The 24,231-nt window shown below is 44.1% G+C and overlaps 1 protein-coding gene across 3 annotated transcripts in view; it reads left to right on the top strand.

The window, feature by feature from the left end:
• LOC141057362 (ankyrin and armadillo repeat-containing protein-like) overlaps positions 1-24,231 on the top strand; it is a 140,798-nt gene that overhangs the window by 60,611 nt on the left and 55,956 nt on the right. For all 3 annotated transcript variants that reach the window (XR_012222031.1, XR_012222030.1, XM_073553945.1), the window contains exon 2: positions 19,528-19,724. Coding sequence is in view for 1 of the 3 variants with exons in the window: in XM_073553945.1 (XP_073410046.1) it covers positions 19,528-19,724 (197 nt within the window). In the remaining 2 variants the exon portion in view is untranslated. The remainder of the gene's footprint in view (positions 1-19,527; positions 19,725-24,231) is intronic.

Genomic DNA, 24,231 nt, shown 5'->3' with positions numbered 1-24,231 from the left:
TTAAAGAAACTCAAAGGCTAAATCTTAAGATATCTGCATTAGGAGATCTCCCTCTCAGAGGTTATATGGATGCAGATTGGGCTGGAGATTCAAGTGATGGGAAATCAACAAGTGGTTACTTGTTCAAGTTAGGAGAAAATTCAATTTCTTGGTCCAGTAGAAAACAAGTGTCATTCACATTATCTTCTACAGAAGCAGAATATATATCTGCTGCTTATGCAAGTCAAGAAGTAATTTGGTTGAAACAACTTTTTAAAGATCTCGGCAAGCCATTAGCTCAACCAACATTATCTATGAGGACAACCAAGGATTCATTAAACTTCCCAGCAGTGAGAAATTTAGTGCAAGGACTAAGCACATTGATGTAATACATCACCACTTACATGACTTGGAATGTGGTGTACTCAAGTTTGTTTATTGCAAGTCTGACAAGATGAAAGCTGATGGTATGACAAAGCCATTATCAAGAGCCAAGTTTGTGGACTTCAGAACCCCAATGGGACTAACAGGATAAGTAGTTGTTAAGTGGGGGTGTTGGAATATGTTTGGTGCAACAACTCCATTCCTGTCTGAGTGTTCAATTGTTAGATTTGTATGCTGTTTATAAAGTAAAAAAAACCTCCCAGAGGTTCACACAGGGAGAGCATGTGACTGTATTTCCTGTTTTTCCTGTGTCTGTGTATGAGAGAAGCAGCCTGCTGTAGATGCTGCACAGATAGACACGCACAAATGATTTATTCCTGATCTGTTATCACATACTAGAAATAGGCCCAATGCTATTGCATCGGAGTGCGGTGAAATGAACCGCCGGCAGGCGGCTCAGTCAATGAACTGAATCCCTCGCCAATGAGCTGCATGGGATTCAAATCCCCCACCCCGCCGGCTGAGCCAATGAGCGGTGCCACGTGGGATTTGAATGCATGGCCCTCCCACCCTCCTATCCTGGTATGCATGGTCCTCTCACCCCCCTATCCTGGTATGCATGGACCCCTCACCCCCCTTTCCTGGTATGCATGGCCCTCTCACCCCCCCTATCATGGTATGCATGGTCCTCTCACCCCCCTATCCTGGTATGCATAGCCCTCTCACCCCCCTATCCTGATATGCATGGTCCCCTCACCCCCCTTTCCTGGTATGCATGGCCCTCTCACCACCCTATCCTGGTATGCATGGTCCTCTCACCCCCCTACCCTAGTATGCATGGTCCTCTCACCCCCTATCCTGGTTTGCATGGCCCTCTCACCCCCCTATCCTGATATGCATTGTCCCCTCACCCCCCTTTCCTGGTATGCATGGCCCTCTCACCGCCCTATCCTGGTATGCATGGTCCTATCACCCCCCAATCCTGGTGTGCATGGTCCCCTCACCCCCAAATCTGGTATGCATGGTCCCCTCACCCCCTATCCTGGTATGTATGGTCCCCTCACCCCCCAATCCTGTTATGCATGGTCCCCTCACCCCCAATCCTGGTATGCATGGTCCTCTAACCCCCTATCCTGGTATGCATGGTCCCCTCACCCCCTATCCTGGTATGCATGGTCCTCTAACCCCCCTATCCTGGTATCCATGGCGCTCTCACCCCCCTATCCTGGTATGCATGGTCCTCTCACCCCCTATCCTGGTATGCATGGTGCTCTCACCCCCCTATCCTGGTATGCATAGTCCTCTCAACACCCAGTCCCGATATGCATGGTCCCCTTTGCCCCCTATCCTGGTATGCATGGTCCTCTCACCCCCCTATCCTGGTATGCATGGTCCTCTCACCCCCAATCCTGATATGCATGGTCCTCTCACCCCCCTATCTTGATATGTATGGTCCTCTCACCCCTATTAAACTGCACACTTACAAAAAAAAACATTTATATTTACCTTTCTTCATTGTGCTCCAGCACTGTCCCATTTTGCTGGAGGCCGGGGGAGGAGTGCCGGAGTATGCGCATGCCCATACCGCGCTGTCCGGCGCCATATTGCTGAAGGCACACTGCAAATGTGTCTTCAGTATAATGGCGCTGGGTATCGCTATGCGCATGCACGATTCTGACACCACACTCCTGCTTCGGTCTCCGGTGAGAAGAGAAGCGCCGCAGCAACTCTCCTCCTGGTCAGGTAAGTATGTAAGTAAGTAATCCCCTGCCCTGCAGGCTGGCTGAGCCAATGAGCAGAGCCACGCGGCTTTGGTGGGGGATTTGAATCCCGTGCCGCTCAGCGGAGGATTCAAATCCTGCACGGCAACGCTCATTGGCTCAGCCATATCGGAATACCCTTTACTTGCATGTTCCAATATGGCAATCGGCGTAGTTCCGGCCGCCGTGGATTGTGGGATAGCGACACAATCGCTGGAAGCTGTGACAGAGCCAATTGGCAATTATATATTAGATTGTTCTTGTTTGTTCCTGAATAAAGAAGCTCTGTTGTCACACGCCTGGAAAGTATCCTGAATAATCCACTGCCCACAAATAGTTTTCATAGATATTAGATTGGAGACATTTTGCCCACGAGAGTACACTGATATAGCCAGATATTAGAACATACTATGTCTCAAAGACACATGAGAGATGTTTCTTACACGTAAAATATGGGAGCATTATAGCCCTTATTAGTGAATCATGTCTCAATGACACATTAGAAATAGTTTTCATAGATATTAGATTGGAGACATTTTGCCCATAAGTACACAATCTCTCATGGGAGTACACTCAAATAGTCAGATATTAGAACATGCTGTGTTCACCTTACCAAAAAATATACTCCCAATCAGATATTAAAACTAGCCATGTCACAATGACACATAGTAAGTATTTTTCACATTTATTAAATTGGGATATTTTATCCCTTAATATACTGTATAATCTCTCAAGAAACATACACCCCACATTCAATATTAGGGTGTATTAAGTCTCCATGACACATGATAAATATTAGTTCTCATTAGTTCTGACAATGAGTGGCACTCACTGAGCCTGCAAGGAAGTTCAACAACATGTTAAAAACATAATGGATTATAACTTAGCTTCTAAATGCATGCGTCCTGTCCTGACACATTTACCCCCTCTCTTGGAAGAATACAGGGGTTCATCATGGGATTTCAAAGGATAAGGGGCTCAAATCAGCACTATGTTACTCTGACCGCATGGAAAAATTTCTGCCAGTATGTTGACTCTAGCATAATGATGGCTCTCATTTTATAGACCCGAGTCTCTGCGAGACCGGAAGCTATGCGCCGGTATCGCTCTTGTTCCAGACCGGAAGTACTCATTGGAACGCACTATGCTCTCCCAGAAATGGTGTGCCTGTATATTCGTACCATAAGCCGTATGCACTAATACGGTGGAATGCACTGCACTTCACTTGGGACCGGAAGTAATGCGCTTGTACATGTGCTCTATGAGCCAGCTGTGCTCATACGGTGAAACACACTGCGCTTCACTAGGGACCAGAAGAGGCCACATACCAATTATACAGACAGATTTACTTCAGCATGGGCCACTAGTGGTATTATCGTCCAGAATAACATACGTTCCACATCTTATGGTTTGATGGAACGCATGTAAACTTCGTTCCACATCTTATAGTATGGTGGAAAGAGTGTCACAATTTATCTCTGCCACACAATATACCACAGTAAACTTGTATTCTCACCTAGTCAAATAAGGATCAATTTTAAAGATAATATACACTGATAGTATCTTAGGTCCTGTTCCAAATAGAATGGATATTTAAGAGCATATCCTATAGAAAAATAAATGAGCCAAAACTATGTAGTTAATCCAAAAAATGCACGTATATAATCAAGCTGCACTACCCAGGTGTGGTTACACTAAAATAAATACATGCACGTGGTCCCAATTGACCACACTAAATTATATTGCATGATCTCTTAAAGATCAATATACCAGGGCTAGTTGGGCCAGTCCAAATCCAGCTGTGTCCAGCACGGACGCAGAGCGCACACACACCAAAGACAGCGGGGCAGCCACAATAGTATATCGGAGGGACCGATCAAAAGCCACATATATAAGAAGAAATGCGCCAGGACAATATATATTGTAATAGCTGCTCAAAGGATCAAGTCACTAGTTCACAACTTAATATAAGGCATGTAGTGATCGCAAAAGAGAATTCAGAATATAATTGTTCCACATAATGGACAATAATGAGCTCAGAAGAAATACATATGCATATATACCATACTAGCTGAAGAGCCTGGCGCTGCCCGGGCTTAGTAACTATCTGTGGTTGGTTATAACAAATTATAATTATCCTCCATCCCATAGTCCCATGCCCATATACCCATCATACATATTTTCCATCCCATAGTCCTGTGCCAATATACCCATCATACATATCCACCATCCCATAGGCCCGTGCCCATATACCCATCATACATATCCTCCATCCCATAGTCGAGTGCCCATATACCCATCATACATATCCTCCATCCCATATTCCCATGCCCATATACCCATCATACATATCCTCCATCCCATAGGCCCATGCCCATATACCCATCACGCATCCTCCATCCCATAGTCCCATGCCCATATACCCATCATACATATCCTCCATCCCATAGGCCCATGCCCATATACCCATCACACGTCCTCCATCCCATAGTCCCATGCCCATATACCCATCATACATCCTTCATCCCATAGTCCCATGCCCATATACCCATCATACATATTTGCCATCCCATAGTAGAGTGCCCATATACCCATCACACATCCTTCATCTCATAGTCCCATGCCCATATACCCATCATACATATCCTCCATCCCATAGTCCTGTGCCCATATACCCATCATACATATCCTCCATCCCATAGTCCCATGCCCATATACCCATCATACATATTCGCCATCCCATAGTCGAGTGCCCATATACCCCTCACACATCCTTCATCCCATAGTCCCATGCCCATATACCCATCATACATATCATCCATCCCATAGTCCCATGCCCATATACCCGTCATACATATCCTCCATCCCATAGTCCAGTGCCCATATACCCATCACACATCCTCCATCCCATAGTCAACCGTTATGACATCATAATGAGCGGCGGGGCTTGCAACCTATGATGAATCAGCATTGCCATGGCAACCATTATGACATCATAATGAGGGTTCGGGGCTTGACACGCACACACTTTTTCCCCATTATGCAAATAGGGGCATTATGACAAGCCCCGCCGCTCATTATGATGTCATAACAGTTGACTATGGGATGGAGGTTGTGTGATGGGTATATGGGCACTGGACTATGGGATGGAGGATATGTATGATGGGTATATGGGCACGGGACTATGGGATGGAGGATAAGTATATGGGCACGGGACTATGGGATGGAGGATATGTATGATGGGTATATGGGCACTGGCCTATGGGATGGTGGATATGTATGATGGGTATATGGGCACAGGACTATGGGATGGAGGATATGTATGATGGGTATATGGGCATGGGACTATGAGATGAAGGATGTGTGATGGGTATATGGGCACTCTACTATGGGATGGCGAATATGTATGATGGGTATATGGGCATGGGACTATGGGATGGAGGATGTATGATGGGTATATGGGCATGGGACTATGGGATGGAGGATGTGTGATGGGTATATGGGCATGGGCCTATTGGATGGAGGATATGTATGATGGGTATATGGGCAGTCGACTGTGGGATGGAGGATATGTATGATGGGTATATGGGCACGGGCCTATGGGATGGTGGATATGTATGATGGGTATATGGGCATGGGACTATGGGATGGAGGATATGTATGATGGGTATATGGGCACGGGACTATGGGATGGAGGATATGTATGATGGGTATATGGGCACGGGCCTATGGGATGGTGGATATGTATGATGGGTATATGGGCACTCGACTGTGGGATGGAGGATATGTATGATGGGTATATGGGCACGGGACTATGGGATGGAGGATATGTATGATGGGTATATGGGCATGGGACTATGGGATGGAGGATATGTATGATGGGTATATGGGCACTCGACTGTGGGATGGAGGATATGTATGATGGGTATATGGGCACGGGCCTATGGGATGGTGGATATGTATGATGGGTATATGGGCATGGGACTATGGGATGGAGGATATGTATGATGGGTATATGGGCACGGGACTATGGGATGGAGGATATGTATGATGGGTATATGGGCACGGGCCTATGGGATGGAGGATATGTATGATGGGTATATGGGCACTCGACTGTGGGATGGAGGATATGTATGATGGGTATATGGGCACGGGACTATGGGATGGAGGATATGTATGATGGGTATATGGGCATGGGACTATGGGATGGAGGATATGTATGATGGGTATATGGGCACTCGACTGTGGGATGGAGGATATGTATGATGGGTATATGGGGACGGGCCTATGGGATGGTGGATATGTATGATGGGTATATGGCCACGGGACTTTGGGATGGAGGATAATTATAATTTGTTATAACTAACCACAGTTAGTTACTATGCCCGGGCAGCGCCGGGCTCTTCAGCTAGTATAATAATAAACGTAAATATAACATTCATCACAATAGTGCATGAATATTCACATACATATGTGTGACTCCAAAAAGACAGATATTACAACAATATAATCAAACACATATAGCACATACCAAATTACCATACAAATATACTTATATATACACACATGCATGAATATACATACGTATAATACATATACTTATCAAAATTATTGCAATATAGTTGTCCAAATTATGTTAAAAAGATATTGCAAGTTCCAATATATATATCAGATAACAAGATGTATTTAAGATATAAAATGCAACATACACATATATGTGCCTGGCCATCAAGGCCATTAAAAACATATCCAAAAATGTGGGACATTAAGCTCGTTCCCAATGGGTCCTCCAAGTTGACGGTATTATTAACAGGAAAATGTGAAAATGGTGCAACTAGATAAAAAGAAATAAAAAAAAAAAAATTAAAATCAAGTACCCACTTGGAATGTGAATAACAGCACAATGTTGCAGCGTCAGGTGATCATAGAAAGTGAATGAAACTTAGGTTTTCATTGAGATCACGTGAGTGGACAGTATTTAACGTCCAAATCCACCGGGTTTCCAGCTGTGCGAGACGTTAGGAAATTTTACCTCCACGGATACCCACCTGCAGCGTGTCAATACCTATAACTCTTAGTCCTCTGGCATCACATTGATGGTGTAAATTAAAATGACGTGGCAATGTCTTAAGTGTGGATGCGTCTTCGTGTCCAACGGCAGCCTGTATCCCAACACATGCTCCCTGACACGAACCTTAAGATGTCTAGTGTTTAAGCCAACATAGATCAGGGAGCATGGGCAGGTGGCATAGTCGATCACATTTTTGGTAGTGCAAGTAATACATTTGTGTATTTTATATTCACTTGATCCAGCCGAATTAGTGAATGAATTACTGTGCTCTATATTAATACAGGCCACACAGTGGCCACAAGGAGCGCATCCACACCTAGGGGTGACCTGACTAAAGAAATGAGGAGCAGGGTCAGAACTATAGTGGCTATGTACTCATTGATCACATAGGTTCCTGGCTCTGCGATACGTAATCAATGGTCTATCTGATAATATTTTAGCCAAGATAGGATCCGCCATCAAAATTGGCCAAGATTTAGATAGGGCAGTATGTAATCTCTCTTATTGGCAATGAAAGTTGGCTATGAACCTGATAGATTCCAGTGTGTTGTCAGATTCCAGGCACTTATAGAGTAGGGAATTTCTTGTGTTGTACTTTGCCTTGTGATAGGCCTTTTATTATGGCTCGATTACTATAGCCACGATCTAGGAGTCGTGTTTTAAGTTCCTGTGCACGCCTTTCAAAGTCAGTTTCGGTAGAACAAATTCGTCGTGGACGAATAAACTGACCTGTCGCCACTGCCCGCACCATATGGCCAGGGTGAGAGGAGGAATGAAGCAACATATTGGTTGCCGTTGGCTTCCTTTAAATATTGGTCTGTACATTCCCAAGGGAATCCCTCCTGAGAGTGACATCCAGAAACTCAATCTGGTCTTGATCATATTTGAACGTGAGGTGTATATTGCGGTCATTACTATTCAAATTAGAAATAAAATCATCAAGGGAAGTCGGGGTATCCGGCCAGATCAAGAGGATATCGTCGATGTAGCGTGTCCAAAGTAGGACACGCTCCATCGACCCCTGTTGATCTGAGAGGAAGAGGTCCCTTTCCCACTGCCCCAGGAACATATTAGCATAGGCTGGTGTGAAGGCCACGCCCATGGCTGTTCCCTGGAACTGTAGGAAGAAGGACCCTGTTGTGAATTCTCTTTCTGGGCTCCCTCTGGTGGTTACTGAAGGTAGTGGAGCTGGTCAGATTGACAGAGGTGTTGCGAGTTCTCTTTCTGGGCTCCCTCTGGTGGTTACTGGAGGTAGTGGAGCTGGTCAGATTGACAGAGGCTTGCCACCTGATAATGATGATGATGATGATTGTAGATCTGGGGTTTCTGACTGGTGTATTTACGACAGCTGACTTCCTTCAATCCCTGCTGGTGATTTTCTTCCTGTGCCTTCTGAGGTCTGATATCTGATGTCTCCTGCTCTGTTCCTGCATGGTTCAGCTAAGTCTTTATTTGCTAATCTTTGTGCATTTGATCTGGTTTTGTCTATCTCTGCTTTGTGCGGGTCAGCTTGCTCCTGCTGGGGCTGTGCTGGATCACCGCCCATATGTTACTGCTTGTGTCAGTTTCTTCTGTCCCCTGTTATATTGGTCTCTTTTTGCTTTGCCTTCAGTATATACCAGAGTGCTGATATAGTGGGGGCGAAGTCGTGTGACTTCAGTGTTTTTTGTGCATCAGACGTGTTGGAGTTTTCAGGGTTTTTGCGTGATTGCAGGCAGTGTCTTTCCTTTCCTGTCCTGTCTAGTCAGTTTGGGCCCCATCATTTGCCCAGTCTATTTTTCTGCCTGTGTTTGTGTTTTCATCTTGTCTCACCGACAATATATGTTTGGGGGCTATCTATTCCTTTGGGGTCTGCTCCGGGGCAGTTTAGATTTCACCTTTCTTGCTTTGGGCTGGGTTAGTTCTCCGGCTGTGCTGAGGCGTCTAGGGCATCGTAGGTACGCTCCACGGCTACTGCTAGTTGTGTGGATAGGATCAGGGGTCTGCAATCCGCCTAGTTTCCAACTTCTCTGGTTTTCTGGTGGCTTAGCCTGGTCCTGTTATCCTCCTCGGTGACCCATTCATAACAGGACCCCTTAAAATGAAAAAATTATGGGTGAGGGTAAATTTCAAAAGCTCGAGTACAAGAGCCCTCATACCTCGACTAAGATTAGAAGTCCCCAAAAAATATTTTGTTGCACATAACCCATCAGTATGTCGAATATTTGTATACAGGGACTCGACGTCCGCTGTAACAAATAGAGTCCCTGGATCTAGAGAGGGGCCATCCATCCTGCAAAGTAATTGGTTGCTGTCTTTGAGGAACGAAGGTAAGTCCTCCACTAATGGCTGGAGCATTGAATCGATCCATCGATTCATGCACTCCAGTTAGTTCCCCCCAACCGACACAATTGGGCGGCCTGGGGGATTCACCCGGTTCTTATGAATTTTAGGAAGTAAATGTAAGGTTGGTATTGTGGGTTCAACTACAATTAATGCCGCCGCTAGATCCTTAGTTATAACACCATTGGTGGTGGCCCTATTAATAATCTCCCTGAGTGCATCAAAAGCGGACAAGGGGTTGTATGTCAGTTTTTTATAACGTGGTATTTTTTAGTTGCCGAAAAGCTTCTTTTTCATACATGGCCTTAGGCCACAAGACAATGTTACCTCCCTTGTCCGCTGGTTTGATGACGACATCAGGGAGATTTTGTAGATGTTTTAAATGTGTGCGTTTGTCAATTGTCAGATTATCTTTCACAATTTCTTTCTTAATTTGCACCAACTCTCGGGACACCACCTTAACAAAAAGGTCAATACTGCTACAATTGGAGAGTGGGGGAAACCGCCTGGAGCACGGCTAAATCGACGGTGGTATCTTACCTCCCTCCACCATATTATGTTCACAGGATAGGTCCTCCAGGGTCCTCAGAGCTTGTTGCTCTTCATCTGTGGGAAATTTTTTTTGTACATTATCATCAAAATAACATCGTTTGAATAATGGCCGCGCAAATATATGGAGATGCTTAATTGCTGTAAAGGTTTCCAGACCTACAGCAGGGGAAAAGGAGAGACCCCTGGACAGTACAGACAGATCAGTTTCAGATAAAATCTGATTACTCAAATTAATTACCTTATTATTATCAACCACAGCGTCAGTAGATCTTTTATTATTACGTCTTCTGTAGGGATGGTAGCCATAGTTCCTCATTTTTCTATTCCCTGATCGTGTAACAACAGAGGAGGTGGAAGCATCAGATTGGTTGATCAATGAGGAAATGGAGGTGTTCGATACTGTCCGCTGTGATTGGTGAATTCTCGATGGTTGCTTACGCCATTGATACACGTTTTTAAGTTGAAAATCCCTAATATCCCTGTTAAATTTGGACAGTTGTGATTCCTGTATTCTTTTAACCGTCAAATCAAGTGATTTTTCTAGTTGTACATCAAATTTCTGCATCATATCTTGGGGGGCAAGCAGCCTTTAACTCAGATTGGGCAACATCAATTAGTTTATCCAAATCAGTAATTGATTTAGAATTTAAGCCCATCAATAATTGCATTAAGGTGGTTGAACAATTGTTGCATGCCTCCTCCCAGCTGGTTATAAAGGATTTGTCAACAACTGGAAAAGCGGGGATTACAGATATCCTAAGTCCTCTAGGAATAATTTTACGTGTTACATATTTATCTAGGAAAGCACGATTCCATCAAAGTTTTGTGCGTTTTGTTAATAGAGTCTGTATATTTTCAAATAAATCGTCCCATTTCCGATCACCAGTCTGCTGCACATTGGCTCCATCACCCCCAAAGACCTGGTTGATCTGTCCAAGCCAGGACTTCTCTCTGGCTCTGAAGTCCATAGTGTCAAAAGCAAAACCTGTGCATAACACATAAAGAATATAGTATATAAAAGTGGAAATGACCACTGTCTGCATTTTAAATATTCTAGTATCAACATGCCAAATTGTTAGCCGACACAATAAGAGAACAATATGGATAATCTCAATTTAAAGGAAAAACTGAGCAATTGTTCTTTTTATCTAGTTGCACCATTTTCACATTTTCCTTTGTATAATATCGTCAACTTGGAGGACCCATTGGGAACGAGCTTAATGTCCCACATTTTTGGATATGTTTTTAATGGCCTTGATGCACTTTTGCCTGCCAGGCACATATGTGTGTATGTTGCATATATACCTTATATATATCTTTTTATCTGATATATATATATTGGAACTTGCAATATCTTTTTAACGTATTTTGGACAACTATATTGCAATAATTTTGATATGTACTGTATATGTATTATACGTATGTATATTCATGCATGTGTGTATATACAGTATATGTATATTTGTATGGTAATTTGGTATGTGCTATATGTGTTTGATTATATTGTTGTAATATCTGTCTTTTTGGAGTCACACATATATATGTGTATATTCATGCGCTATTGTGATGAATGTTATATTTACGTTTATAATTATATTGGTATTATTATAATTATTTTTGTACATGTCAATATATAATATACATTATTTGTATGTATGTGTTTGCCATCTAGTACATTAGTATATGTCTTGGTGCTCCAGACTGACATATTACTGCATTCTTTATGCAGTTTTATAGATATTACTAATATAGTATATATGCATATGTATTTCTTCTGGGCTCATTATTGTCCATTATGTGGGACAATTATATTCTGAATTCTCTTTTGCGATCACTACATGCCTTATATTAAGTTGTGAACTAGTGACTTGATCCTTTGCACAGCTATTACAATATATATTGTCCTGGCGCATTTCTTATATATGTGGCTTTTGATCGGTCCCTCCAATATACTATTGTGGCTGCCCTGCTGTCTTTGATGCGTGCGCGATCTGCGACTGTGCCGCTTAGCGGCTCTCGACATCTCTATGCGGTGGGGGTTGTCTTGACTACGTCTGGCAACTCCCCGCCGCATGATGCCAACACGTCTTGTGTCTTGGTTGTCAGGGTTGCGGATGCTTCCTTTCCGGCCAGCGGTGCATCCACTTCTGGCTTGCCGGTATTTATGTACGGTTCATTGAGCCCCGCAGGAACCAATGTCACAATCCAGCGGCACTCCTTCTGTGTGAGAATACGGATACTATTGCCACCACGGATCCCCATCTTAACGTGATCTATACCCTTAATTTTTAATTCACTCGAATAAGATTTATGTTTTAGCCTAAAGTGTCTAGGACTAGTCTTAAGGGATCCCACATCCTCAGTGTCTCAGGCAGTCTCTTTGTCCCGAACATGTTCACGAGTCCGAATACGTAGTTCTCGTGAGGTAAGGCCTACACTGTGTTCCAAATTATTATGCAAATGATATTTTTCTATGATTTTCCTAAATAGTCAGTACAAATGACAGTCAGTCTAATAAAAGTCATCACCCGTTAGAGTATACATCAAATTTTATTGAAGAAACCTCCCAATGATAACAGTATAATCTCCAAAATGAATAAAAACTCAAATTGCACTGTTCCAAATTATTAGGCACAGTAGAATTTCTAAACATTTGATCTATTTTAAAGAACTGAAAATGTTCATTTGTGGAATTTGCAGCATTAGGAGGTCACATTCACTGAACAAAAAAGCTATTTAACTCCAAAACATCCTAACAGGCCAAGTTACATGCTATCATAGGAACCCTTCTGTGACATCACCTTCACAATTCTTGCATCCATTGAACTTGGGAGTTTTTGGAGAGTTTCTGCTTGGATTTCTTTGCATGAAGTCGGAATAGCCTCCCAGAGTTGCTGTTTTGATGTGAACTGCCTCCCTCATAGATCTTTTGCTTGATGATACTCCAAAGGTTCTCTACAGGGTTGAGGTCAGGGGAAGATGGTGGCCACACCATGAGTTTATCTCCTTTTATGCCTATAGCAGTCAATGACTCAGAGGTATTCTTTGCAGCATGAGATGGTGCATTGTCATGCATGAAGAGGATTTTGCTCCTGAAGGCACATTTCTGCTTTTTATACCATGGAAGACAGCTGTCAGTCAGAAACTCTATATACAGTACTTTGCAGAGGTCATTTTCACACCTTCAGGAACCTTAAAGAGCCCTACCAGCTGTTTCCCCATGATTCCGGCCCAAAACATGACTCCTCCTCCTCCTTGCTGAAGTCGCAGCCTTGTTGGGACATAGTGGCCATCCACCAACCATCCATCTGGACCATCCAGGGTTGCTCGACACTCATCAGTAAACAAGACTGTATGAAAAATAGTCTTCATGTATGTCTGGACCCACTGCTACAATTTCTGCTTGTGAACACTTTTTAGGGGTGGCCGAATAGTAGGTTTATGCACCACAGCAAGCCTTTGAAGGATCCTACACCATGAGGTTCGAGGGACTCCAGAGGCACCAGCAGCTTTAAATATCTGTTTGCTGGTTTGTAATGGCTTTTTAGCAGCTGCTCTCTTAATCCGATGAACTTGCCTGGCAGAAACCTTCCTCATTCTGCCTTTATCAGCACAAACATGTCTGTTCTCAGAATCAAACACAAATCTCTTAACAGTACGATGGTCACGTTTACATTTTTGGGAAATATCTAATATTTTCATCTCTTGACCAAGGCATTGCACTATTTGATGCTTTTCAGCAGCAGAGAGGTCCTTTTTCTTTCCTAAATTCCTTGAAACCTGTGCCCTGCTTTATAATGTGGAACATCATTCTTAAGTAGTTTTCCTTTAATTGGGCTCACCTGGTAAACTAATTATCACAGGAATTTGAGATTGATTTCAGTGATCCAAAGAGCCCTGATACACAATACAATCTATGAGTTTACTTGAAAAACAAAAAATTACATCTTTATGACACTTAAATCCAATTTGCATAATAATTTGGAACGCAGTGTATATAGATGAGATTACAATTACATGTCGCATAATATACCACACGCGTAGTAGAGCATGTGATATATTCCCCTATCTCAAATGACTTGAGGCCGTCCGACAACGCGAATGATGTGGTTGTAACGTGGTTCCTGCAGGCGAGGCATTTTCCACCAGGAAAGAATCCTGTCATTCTCCCCTTCCCACTAAAACAAAAAACGAGATTTTGGGACATAGTGACTAGAGACTAAAGTGTCTCTTAAGTTCTTTCCTCGTCTTGCCGTCATTAGTGGATACGAGGACAAGCGTTGTCCCAGATAGGGGTCAGTCATTAATATTGGCCAGTGTTTTTGTAACACATTTCGCATTTTGTCCCATTGTTGATTAAATGTAGAGATATATCTTATCTCCACATTATTATCTTTTATCTTAATCCTGTTTCTATTATTCACAGCCAAAAGATCCCCCTCTCCTCCTATTTTTTTCTCTGATGTAGCCCTTACGAATACTCCAGTTGCTATAGCCCCGCTCCCTGAACCTCCGCCCAAAGTCTTTGGACTGCCCCTCGAATAACACGTCCATAGTACAGATCCTATGAGCCTGTAGAAATTGGCCTGTAGGAATTGCATTAATGGTTGGATATAGGGTGCGCAGATGATGCATGTAAGAGGGAATTTACAGATGTCTTCTTATTGTACAGATCAGTCTCAATGTAACCATCCTCTCGCACTCTAATTTCCACATCCAAAAATGAGACCACTCGATGATCATATATCTAGGCGAGTCAGATTTTAGACCCGTTCCGATTCAACCCCACCATGTAATTGTCAAGAACCCTGCCAAATAAACAAAATATCATTGATATAACGATACCATCCAAGGATCTGGGGAACGGCTTCTGTGCCGTCCAACAGCAAACCCCTCTCCCAGTATCCAAGAAAGAGGTTAGCATAAGACGGCCCACTAGCCGCCCCCATTGCTGTACCATGCTTCTGCAAATAAAAGTGATCCCTGAATGTAAATAAATTATGGGTGAGGATGAAGCGCAGTAGGTCTAACACCAGCTCACGAAGATTCGGGTCCAAATTGCTAGCCTCAAGATAGAATGTTGAGGCTTTGAGTCCGACAACATGATGGATACTCGTGTAAAGCGATGCTACATCAGCCACCACTAGAACCGTGTCAGAATCGAAGGACAGGCCATCAAGGCGCCTCAGGACATCCATAGTGTCGCTGACAAAGGAGGGCAGCGTCTCCACCTGTGGTTGCAAGTAATGTTCAATGAATTTACCAATTGGATCACATAGCCCTCCAATGCCAGAGGCAATAGAATGCCCCTGGGGTGTGATGGAATCCTTGTGGACCTTGGGCAGGAGATAAAAGGTCGGGACAGCAGGAGCCTTGACTATAAGTCCCTCAACTTTTTTGGAGATGACACCCCTCTCAAAGGCCATCTCAAGGATAGAGATCAGTTCACTTTTAAAGGAGGCAAGTGGATTTTTGGGAAGTAAACCATAAGTTTCCCCATCTCTTAATTGTCTCAGGGCCTCCCCATCATATTTCTCCACCGGCCAAACCACCATATTCCCCCCTTTATCGGGTGGTTTAATAACAATGTCCTCCAATTTTCTAAGGTCACCCAGTGCCCTACGTTGTATAAGTGTTAAATTGTCCTCATGTCGCTGATTTTTTATTTTCTTAAAATCTTCCATCACCAGTCGGGTGAATATGTCGACCTGTGGACAGATAGATAAGGGAGGGAAGGTGGTTGATTTGGACAAAATGGGTGGTGAAGTACCTGCTAATTTCGGACTGGACTCCCGTTCGAATTCCTCTAATGCGGCAATGGCTTCATTTTCAAGAGCAGACTCCAATGCCAGTCCGAATTGTGATTTTGAATGTAATTTATGTAGGACCAATTTCTGGGAAAAGAGGTGGAGGTCCTTTAATGCTAGAAAAAAATTAAAATTATTAGATGGGGAAAAGGTTAATCCCAAACTTAGTACCTCCTTTTGTGCCTCAGATAAGGAGTGAGAGGACAGGTTAATCACCTCTAAAGTGTTGGTCCTGGGTTTCTTGTCTACAGGAGAGCAGGTGGGAAATTTACGTTTAGAGTTTTTCTTTCCACCCCATTTGGGCCTGTTTACTTGAAGGTGATCCCTTCTGTCCCAGAGTCTCTTAAAATTATCTGGGCCTTTACTTTTTTCTTCAGCAATGAACTTATCTAGATGTGTTGTGAGCACTTTGAACCCCCAATTGTTTCATTAAAGTTTATAATGTAGAGCCATGTAATTGGAGAAATTGTACCCCAAAAGTTGTTGTGCAATTTGTTCTGACTATGCTGATACCCCATATGTGGGGGTAACCACTATTTTGGTGCATGACAGAGCTCGGAAGGGAAGAGCGCCATTTTGGAATGCAGACTTTGATGGAATGGTCTTCGGGCATCATGTTGCATTTGCAGAGCCCCTGATGTGCTTAAACAGTAGAAACTCCCCACAAGTGACCCCATTTTGGAAAACTAGGTCCCCCAACGAACTTATCTAGATATGTCGTGAGAACTTTGAACCCCCAAGTGTTTGACTAAAGTTTATAATGCAGAGCACAAAAATGATACTTTTAGCCCTCAATTTTTTATTTTCCCAAGAGTAACAGGAGAAAGTTTAGCCCAAAAGTTGTTGTCCAATTTGTCCTGAGTACACCGATACTCCATATGTGGGGGTAAACCACTGTTTGGGCGCATGGCAGAGCTCAAAAGGGAAGGAGCACCGTTTGACTTTTTCAACTCAGAATTGGCTGGAATTGAGATTGGATGCCATGTCGTGTCTGGAGAGTCCCTGATGTGACTAAACAGTGGAAACCCCCCAATTCTAACTACAACCCTAATCTCAACCCTAACCATAACCCTAACCACAACCCTAACTCCAGCACACCTTAATCCTAACCCGAACCCTAACCCCAACACACCCCTAGCCCTAATCCTAACCCTAATCCCAACTGTAACTGTAATCCAAACCCTAACCCTAACTTTAGCACCAACCCTAACTTTAGCCCCAACCCTAACCCTATCTTTAGCCCTAACCTTAGCCCTAACCCTAACTTTAGCTCCAACCTTAACCCAAATTTTATCCCCAACCTTAGCCCTAACTTTAGCCCAACTCACTTTAGCCCAACTCTAACCCTAATGGGAAAATGGAAATAAATATATTTTTTAAATTTTATTATTGTTTACCTAACTAAGGGGGTGATAAAGTCGTTTGATTTATTATTTTTTTATTTTGATCACTGTGATAGGGTCTATCACAGTGATCAATACACTCACTGGCCACTTTATTAGGTACACCATGCTAGTAAGGGGTTGGACCCCCTTTTGCCTTCAGAACTGCCTCAATTCTTCGTGGCAGAGATTCAACAAGGTGCTGGAAGCATTCCTCAGAGATTTTGGACCATATTGACATGATGGCATCACACAGTTGGCGCAGATTTGTCGGCTGCACATCCCTGATGCGAATCTCCCGTTCCACCACATCCCAAAGATGCTCTATTGGATTGAGATCTGGTGACTGAGGAGGCCATTTGAGTACAGTAAACTCATTGTCATGTTCAAGAAACCAATCTGAGATGATTTGAGCTTTATGACATGGCGCATTATCCTGCTGAAAGTAGCCATCAGATGTTGGGTACATTGTGGTCATAAAGGGATGGACATGGTCAGCAACAATACTCAGGTAGGCTGTGGCGTTGCAACGATGCTCAATTGGTACCAAGGGGCCCAAAGAGTGCCAAGAAAAAATTCCCCACACCATGACACCACCACCACCAGCCTGAACCGTTGATACAAGGCAGGATGGATCCATGCTTTCATGTTGTTTACGCCAAATTCTGACCCTACCATCCGAATGTCGCAGCAGAAATCGAGACTCATCAGACCAGGCAACGTTTTTCCAATCTTCTACTGTCCAATTTCGATGAGCTTGTGCAAATTTTAGCCTCAGTTTCCTGTTCTTAGCTGAGAGGAGTGGTACCCAGTGTGGTCTTCTGCTGCTGTAGCCCATCTGCCTCAAAGTTCGACGCACTGTGCGTTCAGAGATGCTCTTCTGCCTACCTTGGTTGTAACGGGTGGCAATTTGAGTCACTGTTGCCTTTCTATCAGCTCGAACCAGTATGCCCATTCTCCTCTGACCTCTGGCATCAACAAGGCATTTCTGGCCACAGAACTGCCGCTCACTGTTTTTTTTTTCTTTTTCGGACCATTCTCTGTAAACCCTAGAGATGGTTGTGCGTGAAAATCCCAGTAGATCAGCAGTTTCTGAAATACTCAGACCAGCCCTTCTGGCACCAACAATCATGCCACGTTCAAAGGCACTCAAATCACCTTTCTTCCCCATACTGATGCTCGGTTTGAACTGCAGGAGATTGTCTTGACCATGTCTACATGCCTAAATGCACTGAGTTGCCGCCATGTGATTGGCTGATTAGAAATTAAGTCTTAACACACAGTTGGACAGGTGTACCTAATAAAGTGGCCAGTGAGTGTATGAACCAATAGGAAAAAATTTCCTATTGTTGACGGATGCCAGCCGGCAGATCTCGGCGGGCGAACTGCGCATGTTCCCGCCATTTTCTCCTGGAAGAAGAAGCCGTCTGCTTCAGGGGGCCTGCAGGGACAATGGAGGTACTGGGAGGTGTGATCGGGGGACCCTATTTTGTGCGATCACATCAGAAGAGAGAAATTAAATGGAAATTAGGACTTTTTTTTGCAGTTGCCGTTATACCATTAATAACGGCGATCGGAACACTGGGATCGGTAAAACCGACCTGAATCTTATTCTCTGGGGTCTCTGCTACCCCCGACGCTATAACCTTAAACCTCAGCACCGCTAAAAAAAAGCAGCACTGTGGTTTAAGTACCCTTAACTGCCGCCGTGAAAAGGCGTATCGACGATCGTTAAGGGGTTAAATGCAAAGGCTGTAGCAGGTTCCCATGATAAAGGCTGAGGCAGCACACGTGCAAAATAGTAATGAAACAACCACTTACATCCCCACCATTCTTGGAGGTGGTGGTTGCCTTGTATTGTAAATGCACACATATAATGCTTGCATAGGACATTCACATAGATAAGTGTAATGCACAGTGTCCAGCTTACGGCCTATAGTGACGGCCATACCATTAGATCAGGCGGGCCGCCCAGCACTACATATGTGCACCCGACAATGTTATTTATGCACCATTTTTTTTTTATATGATCATTGCAATATGATCTTTGAATATATTGAAGTTATTGAAGTGTTATATTTTATTTTATTCATGGTTCTACTGTTAAAACATCATAAATATATTTAAAAGAAATAAAAAGTGAGGATATGGATGTGAGAAAGCCTTTTTTGTGCAAAGACACAATGCTGGAGTACTTCTTTAATATTTGTCTTAGAAGCATTTTGCCAAACTATAAGCTCTATAATAACTGTTTTTCCTTTGACTTATAGGTCCGAGTATCATGTGCCAATGCATTGGGATATCTAACATTTAGTAGCCATGCATACCGTCTTATTTTATCGAAATGCAGGAACAAGCCAAAATTGTACCATTTGCTGAAAAATAACCTCAGCAATGAGGCAAAGATCTCCAAAGAATTTACAGAGGAATTTAAAACACAAAGACAAATAGGATTGCCCACACTCAGGTAAATGCTTATGCATTATAGAATATCAAAACACACATACACAGCGCTTCTGACAAAAAAGTCATCCCAACAATACATTTTCCCATTCTCAGAATTTATAAAACTTTCTTGAGATTTACTTGTGATAACAGGAGGTAAAATTATTTGTTAAGAGCACAAGTTAAAGATGACCTTACATTTGTTTAATAAAATGTAGTTTAATACCTCAGTAAATAGCATAAAGAGATTCTTTTGTTAAAATATAACTTTTAATAATAATGTTTTAAAATAGGGATATTCCCTCAAATTATTAAACCAGGAACCCATTCAGATCACCTGTTTACAGGACACCAGACACAAATGATAAAACAAGGTATAACACAAAGTGTAGTGCTAATGCCCGTGTCAATAGTAAATTGTTGCAATCTCACTCAATCCATAAGTCAGCTTGTTGTAATTCATGGAGCCACTTGAAGTGCCACATGAGCACGGAGGTCAGTTTAACCCTAGGTCTCTGTGTCATAACCCGTGTAATGCTCCAGCCGTCAAAAGGGCAGTACCCAAGTGTAGTGCTGCACCTTGTGTCCTGAGAAAGAATCCCTACTGCCGTTTTTCTGCCTCACTGTCAAGGCGTCCTCAGGGGAGTGTATGTACTTGCAGCGAAAGGGGAATAAAACATAACTATAAAAACTTGTTTTAGATAATCACCCCAACATAAGAACTGCACCAGGTCCTGTAGCGACAGGTAAACAAAATCCGGTGTAGAGAGTTCTGTTCATCCAGAATAAGAAATTGGGGATGTGCAGCACTCTGCACACCAGATTAGGTTTACAGTTTCTGTATTATTGATATATACTAGTGAGTTTAATACCTTGTAAAATCTCTGCGCTGCCCTGATTCTGACACTTTTTATTTTGCGCTGCATCACTCCATTGCAGAGATATTTGCATTTGTTTCTTATTGAGCGCATGTAAATTCTCTGCTTGCAGTCTGAGCGTTACATCATCATCTTATCTATTGTCATGCACTTTCATTGCTCCCTCCCAGACACTGCCAATCACAGCTCAGCAGTGGCGGAGACTGTTAGACTGCTATGTTAGATCAGCTGCTGAGCTTTGATTGGCAGGGTCTCGAATGGATGGGTGAAAGCGCACTGTGAAGAAGTGCCCAGGTGGGCTACAAGTAGACATTTCACATGGTGCCTTCCAAAAAAACAAATGTGAATATCTATGCAAAGGAAGGAGAGCGCAAAATGCAAAAGAGCGGCAGAATTAGGGGAGGTAACAGATTATTTTAGAAGGTATTTAACTCAATTTTTTGAGCAAGTGACAGGACCTCTCTAAGAGTATAGATACACATTACAATAAGATAGAATCTTCTGATTTTGGTGGGACTGGCTGACCATCTAACTGTGTAAATTTAGGCAGATGTTGGAGTGTATCAAATCTGCAGAAGTTTAGCATGCCCGATCTTTTATTCTCAAGGAAGATAAGCTACCACTATAGGTCTGTCTAGCAGTGGTTTACTTCCCTTTTCCTATTCAGAACACATACATGCTTTGCCAATCCACACACACGTGTGAGTAAGTGTCACGTGTACTTTCCTGTGTGGCATGACCCGCAGGCCGGTAACTGAAACAACAAGACCAACACGTGTACCTGTCCTGTGCGATACGACCCGCAGGCCGGTAACTGAAACAACAAGACAAAGGGGAAGGGGAAACAGTTACAATGGTGGGCCCTGCAATAGGGAACGGGGACGTGGAGACCTCCTGCACTCCCCTGAGGCAGTGTCCCTAAGCACTCCTAGCATTCCCTACACAGGCTCCTCATCTGTCACCGACCAGGATACCTGAACCCTCACTTGCCCTGCACCTACCCCTTGCTAGGAAACTGGGTGGTGCAGACACTGGTCCCACCGCTGCACTAATACACACAAGGAAAATACACAAAACGGGGAATACAATGAAACACTTATCTTTGCTGCAGTCACCAGGCAGCAGAATGCAGCACCAGATCAGCTTTCAGCAGTGGCTCGAACCCTCAGAGCCAGCTGCTACCTTCACCATCTTCAGCAGTGGCTCGACACCTCAGAGCCAGCTGCTCCCCTTTCTCTGCTGCAAACACCGGGCAGCAGAGTTCAGCACCAACTTTCAGCAGTGACTAGAAACCTCAGTCAGCTGCTAACTTCACCAGGTTTCAGCAGTTGCTCAACACCTCAGAGCCAGCTGTTCACTTCACCGTGGTTGGAATCCACAAAGGAAATGCTATCACCCACACCTGCTGATACACCATGTGACCTTATATAGGAAAAGGGAGTGGTCACATCAGCAGGGAAACCAACAGACATGCCATAACACCTATGGCCACTGAGGGCAAAAACCCATATTAAGTCCCCAAGGCCTGAAAAGGAAAAAAAAAAGGTTTAGATGAGGGAATCCCGAATCTGACACAGATCCAAGAATTGGTCTGTGACAGTAAGGAATGGTTGAGAGCATTAAGGCTATGTGCACACGTTGCGGATTTTGCTGCGGATCTGCAGTGTTTTTGGACACGCGGAATTGCACCAAATCCACAGTGTAGTACACAACCAATGTTAATCAATGGGAATCCAGAATTGGTGTGCACATGCTTTGGAAAAATCTGTGTGACTTCTCAGCATTTTATTTTCCGCAGCATGTAAATTCTCTTTGCGGATCTACAGTGTTTCTGCACCCATTGATTTCCATTGAGTCAGTTAAGTCCACAGCAAAACCACAGTTGTAAAAAGATTTGCAGATTTGCTGCGGATATGCATGCGAAAAATGCTGCAGAAAGGCAGGAGGGAGATTGTGTGGGTGGAGACTGTCATGATCCAGGACTGGATTTCGCTTTGACCCGTCCTGGTTAGACTATGGGTTAATTGTGCTGCCTCTCTCTGGCAGCAGGAGGCTATTTAGTGCTCACTGGACCTGGGTCTGGTGTCAGTTATACTCCTGCCCTCGGCTGAGTTAAATGACCTCTTGTATACGTGTGCCTTGTTCCTGATATCTTGCTTGCTTTTTCGGTTGTGATCTGGTTCTGTCCCTGTTACGAGTTCTGCCTGACCCTCTTGTACTGCGCTACCTCTCGTGTATGACTCTCTGCTTGTGACCCGACTTCTCTCTGCTCGTCCCCTTGGTACCACGTCGCCCTCTTGTGTATGACCTTTGGCTCTGTCTGACTACCCATCTGTTTGTCCCTCCTGTACCTCGTTTGCCCGTACTGCTGTGACCTCTGTTTTGCCTGACTCTGAGTTGTTGTATGGTGTCCTGTCCTATCTGGATACAGGACGCTAAGCCCCGCCCCCTTGCAGTCACATGACCATAGGTCCCGTGCAGGTTATTCAGTTTCAGTGTCCACAGGTCCTATGCGTCTTTACTTTCCAGCGCTGACTGGACCCTGACACTATTAGCCTGAAGCACGCATGGTCACTTCTGCTGCCCGTCTCTACAGGTATCTTTTAGCACTGCTTCTGTACTCAGGACACGCGCACTGGCTCTATGAGCAAGTGCAGTGCGGTGTCTCTGACAGAGACTATGTGTGAGCGGAGAAGATGTGCATGTCTGTCTGTGGGTGTCTGTGTGTATCTGTGTGCGCGCAGCTGTGTGTGGGTCTGTGTGAGTTCGGGTGTCTGTGTAGGCAGGCATCGTCCGATGGGACTAGTAGTCCCATCTGGCTATGGCTGCTGTCACATATAATAGTGACAGCATTAGCCGATGATGGGACAGTAGTCCCATCATCCGGCTACTGTGTTCAATTTTTAAAAAATAAAAAAACATTCATACTCACCAAGCAGCTCGTCCCCGACGCCCTCGATCTCCTGCAAAAAAACAATGAACCAACAGAAATACTCCATGTTCCGATGTAATCCATTTAATGAACATTCCACGACAATCTCCCATGTAGAACAGGCACATCTGGAGATGTGACCACTCTCCATGGCTCCGGTGACAGGAGATAATCTTCCCACAGTGTATCACTCCGCCGCCGTGAGATCACCGGAGTTCATTTGCGGCACTGCTGCTTGAGAAAATTCTCACGCAGCGGTGCCGTAAAGTGAGAGCACGAACTCTGATGCACTGCAGGAGCGATTATCTTCTGTCAGTGTATCAGAGGCCAGATAGGGCAGTCACATCTCCCGATGTATTTGCTCTACACGGGAGATCGTTGTGGAACACTCTTTATTATATGGATTACATTGGAACAGGGAGTATTTGTGTTGGTTTGTTAGGCTAGTTTCACACTAGCGTTTATGAGCGCAGCGACGGCCTGCGCACGGCCGCCGCTAAGCCCCGCCCCTGTCACGCCCCACCGGTAGCTCCGCCCACCGGCGCATGACGCTGCATGTGCCCTGCGTCCCCTATCTTTATCACAGGGGGCGCAGGCCGTGCGCAGTATGCGTTTGGCGGCGCATGCGTCATTTTGACGGTGCGCCGACCTGCGCCAAACGCAACCTGCTGCAGTTTGGTTGCGTCGGCGCACCGTCAAAAAGGCGCATGCACCGCCAA

This window comes from Dendrobates tinctorius, unplaced genomic scaffold (genome assembly GCF_039654945.1).
Source record: "Dendrobates tinctorius isolate UK_male_01 unplaced genomic scaffold, ASM3965494v1 ptg000204l, whole genome shotgun sequence".
Taxonomy (NCBI): Eukaryota; Metazoa; Chordata; class Amphibia; order Anura; family Dendrobatidae; genus Dendrobates; species Dendrobates tinctorius.
The sequence above is the reverse complement of the archived record's forward strand: the minus strand, read 5'-3'. Positions and strand labels throughout refer to the sequence as shown.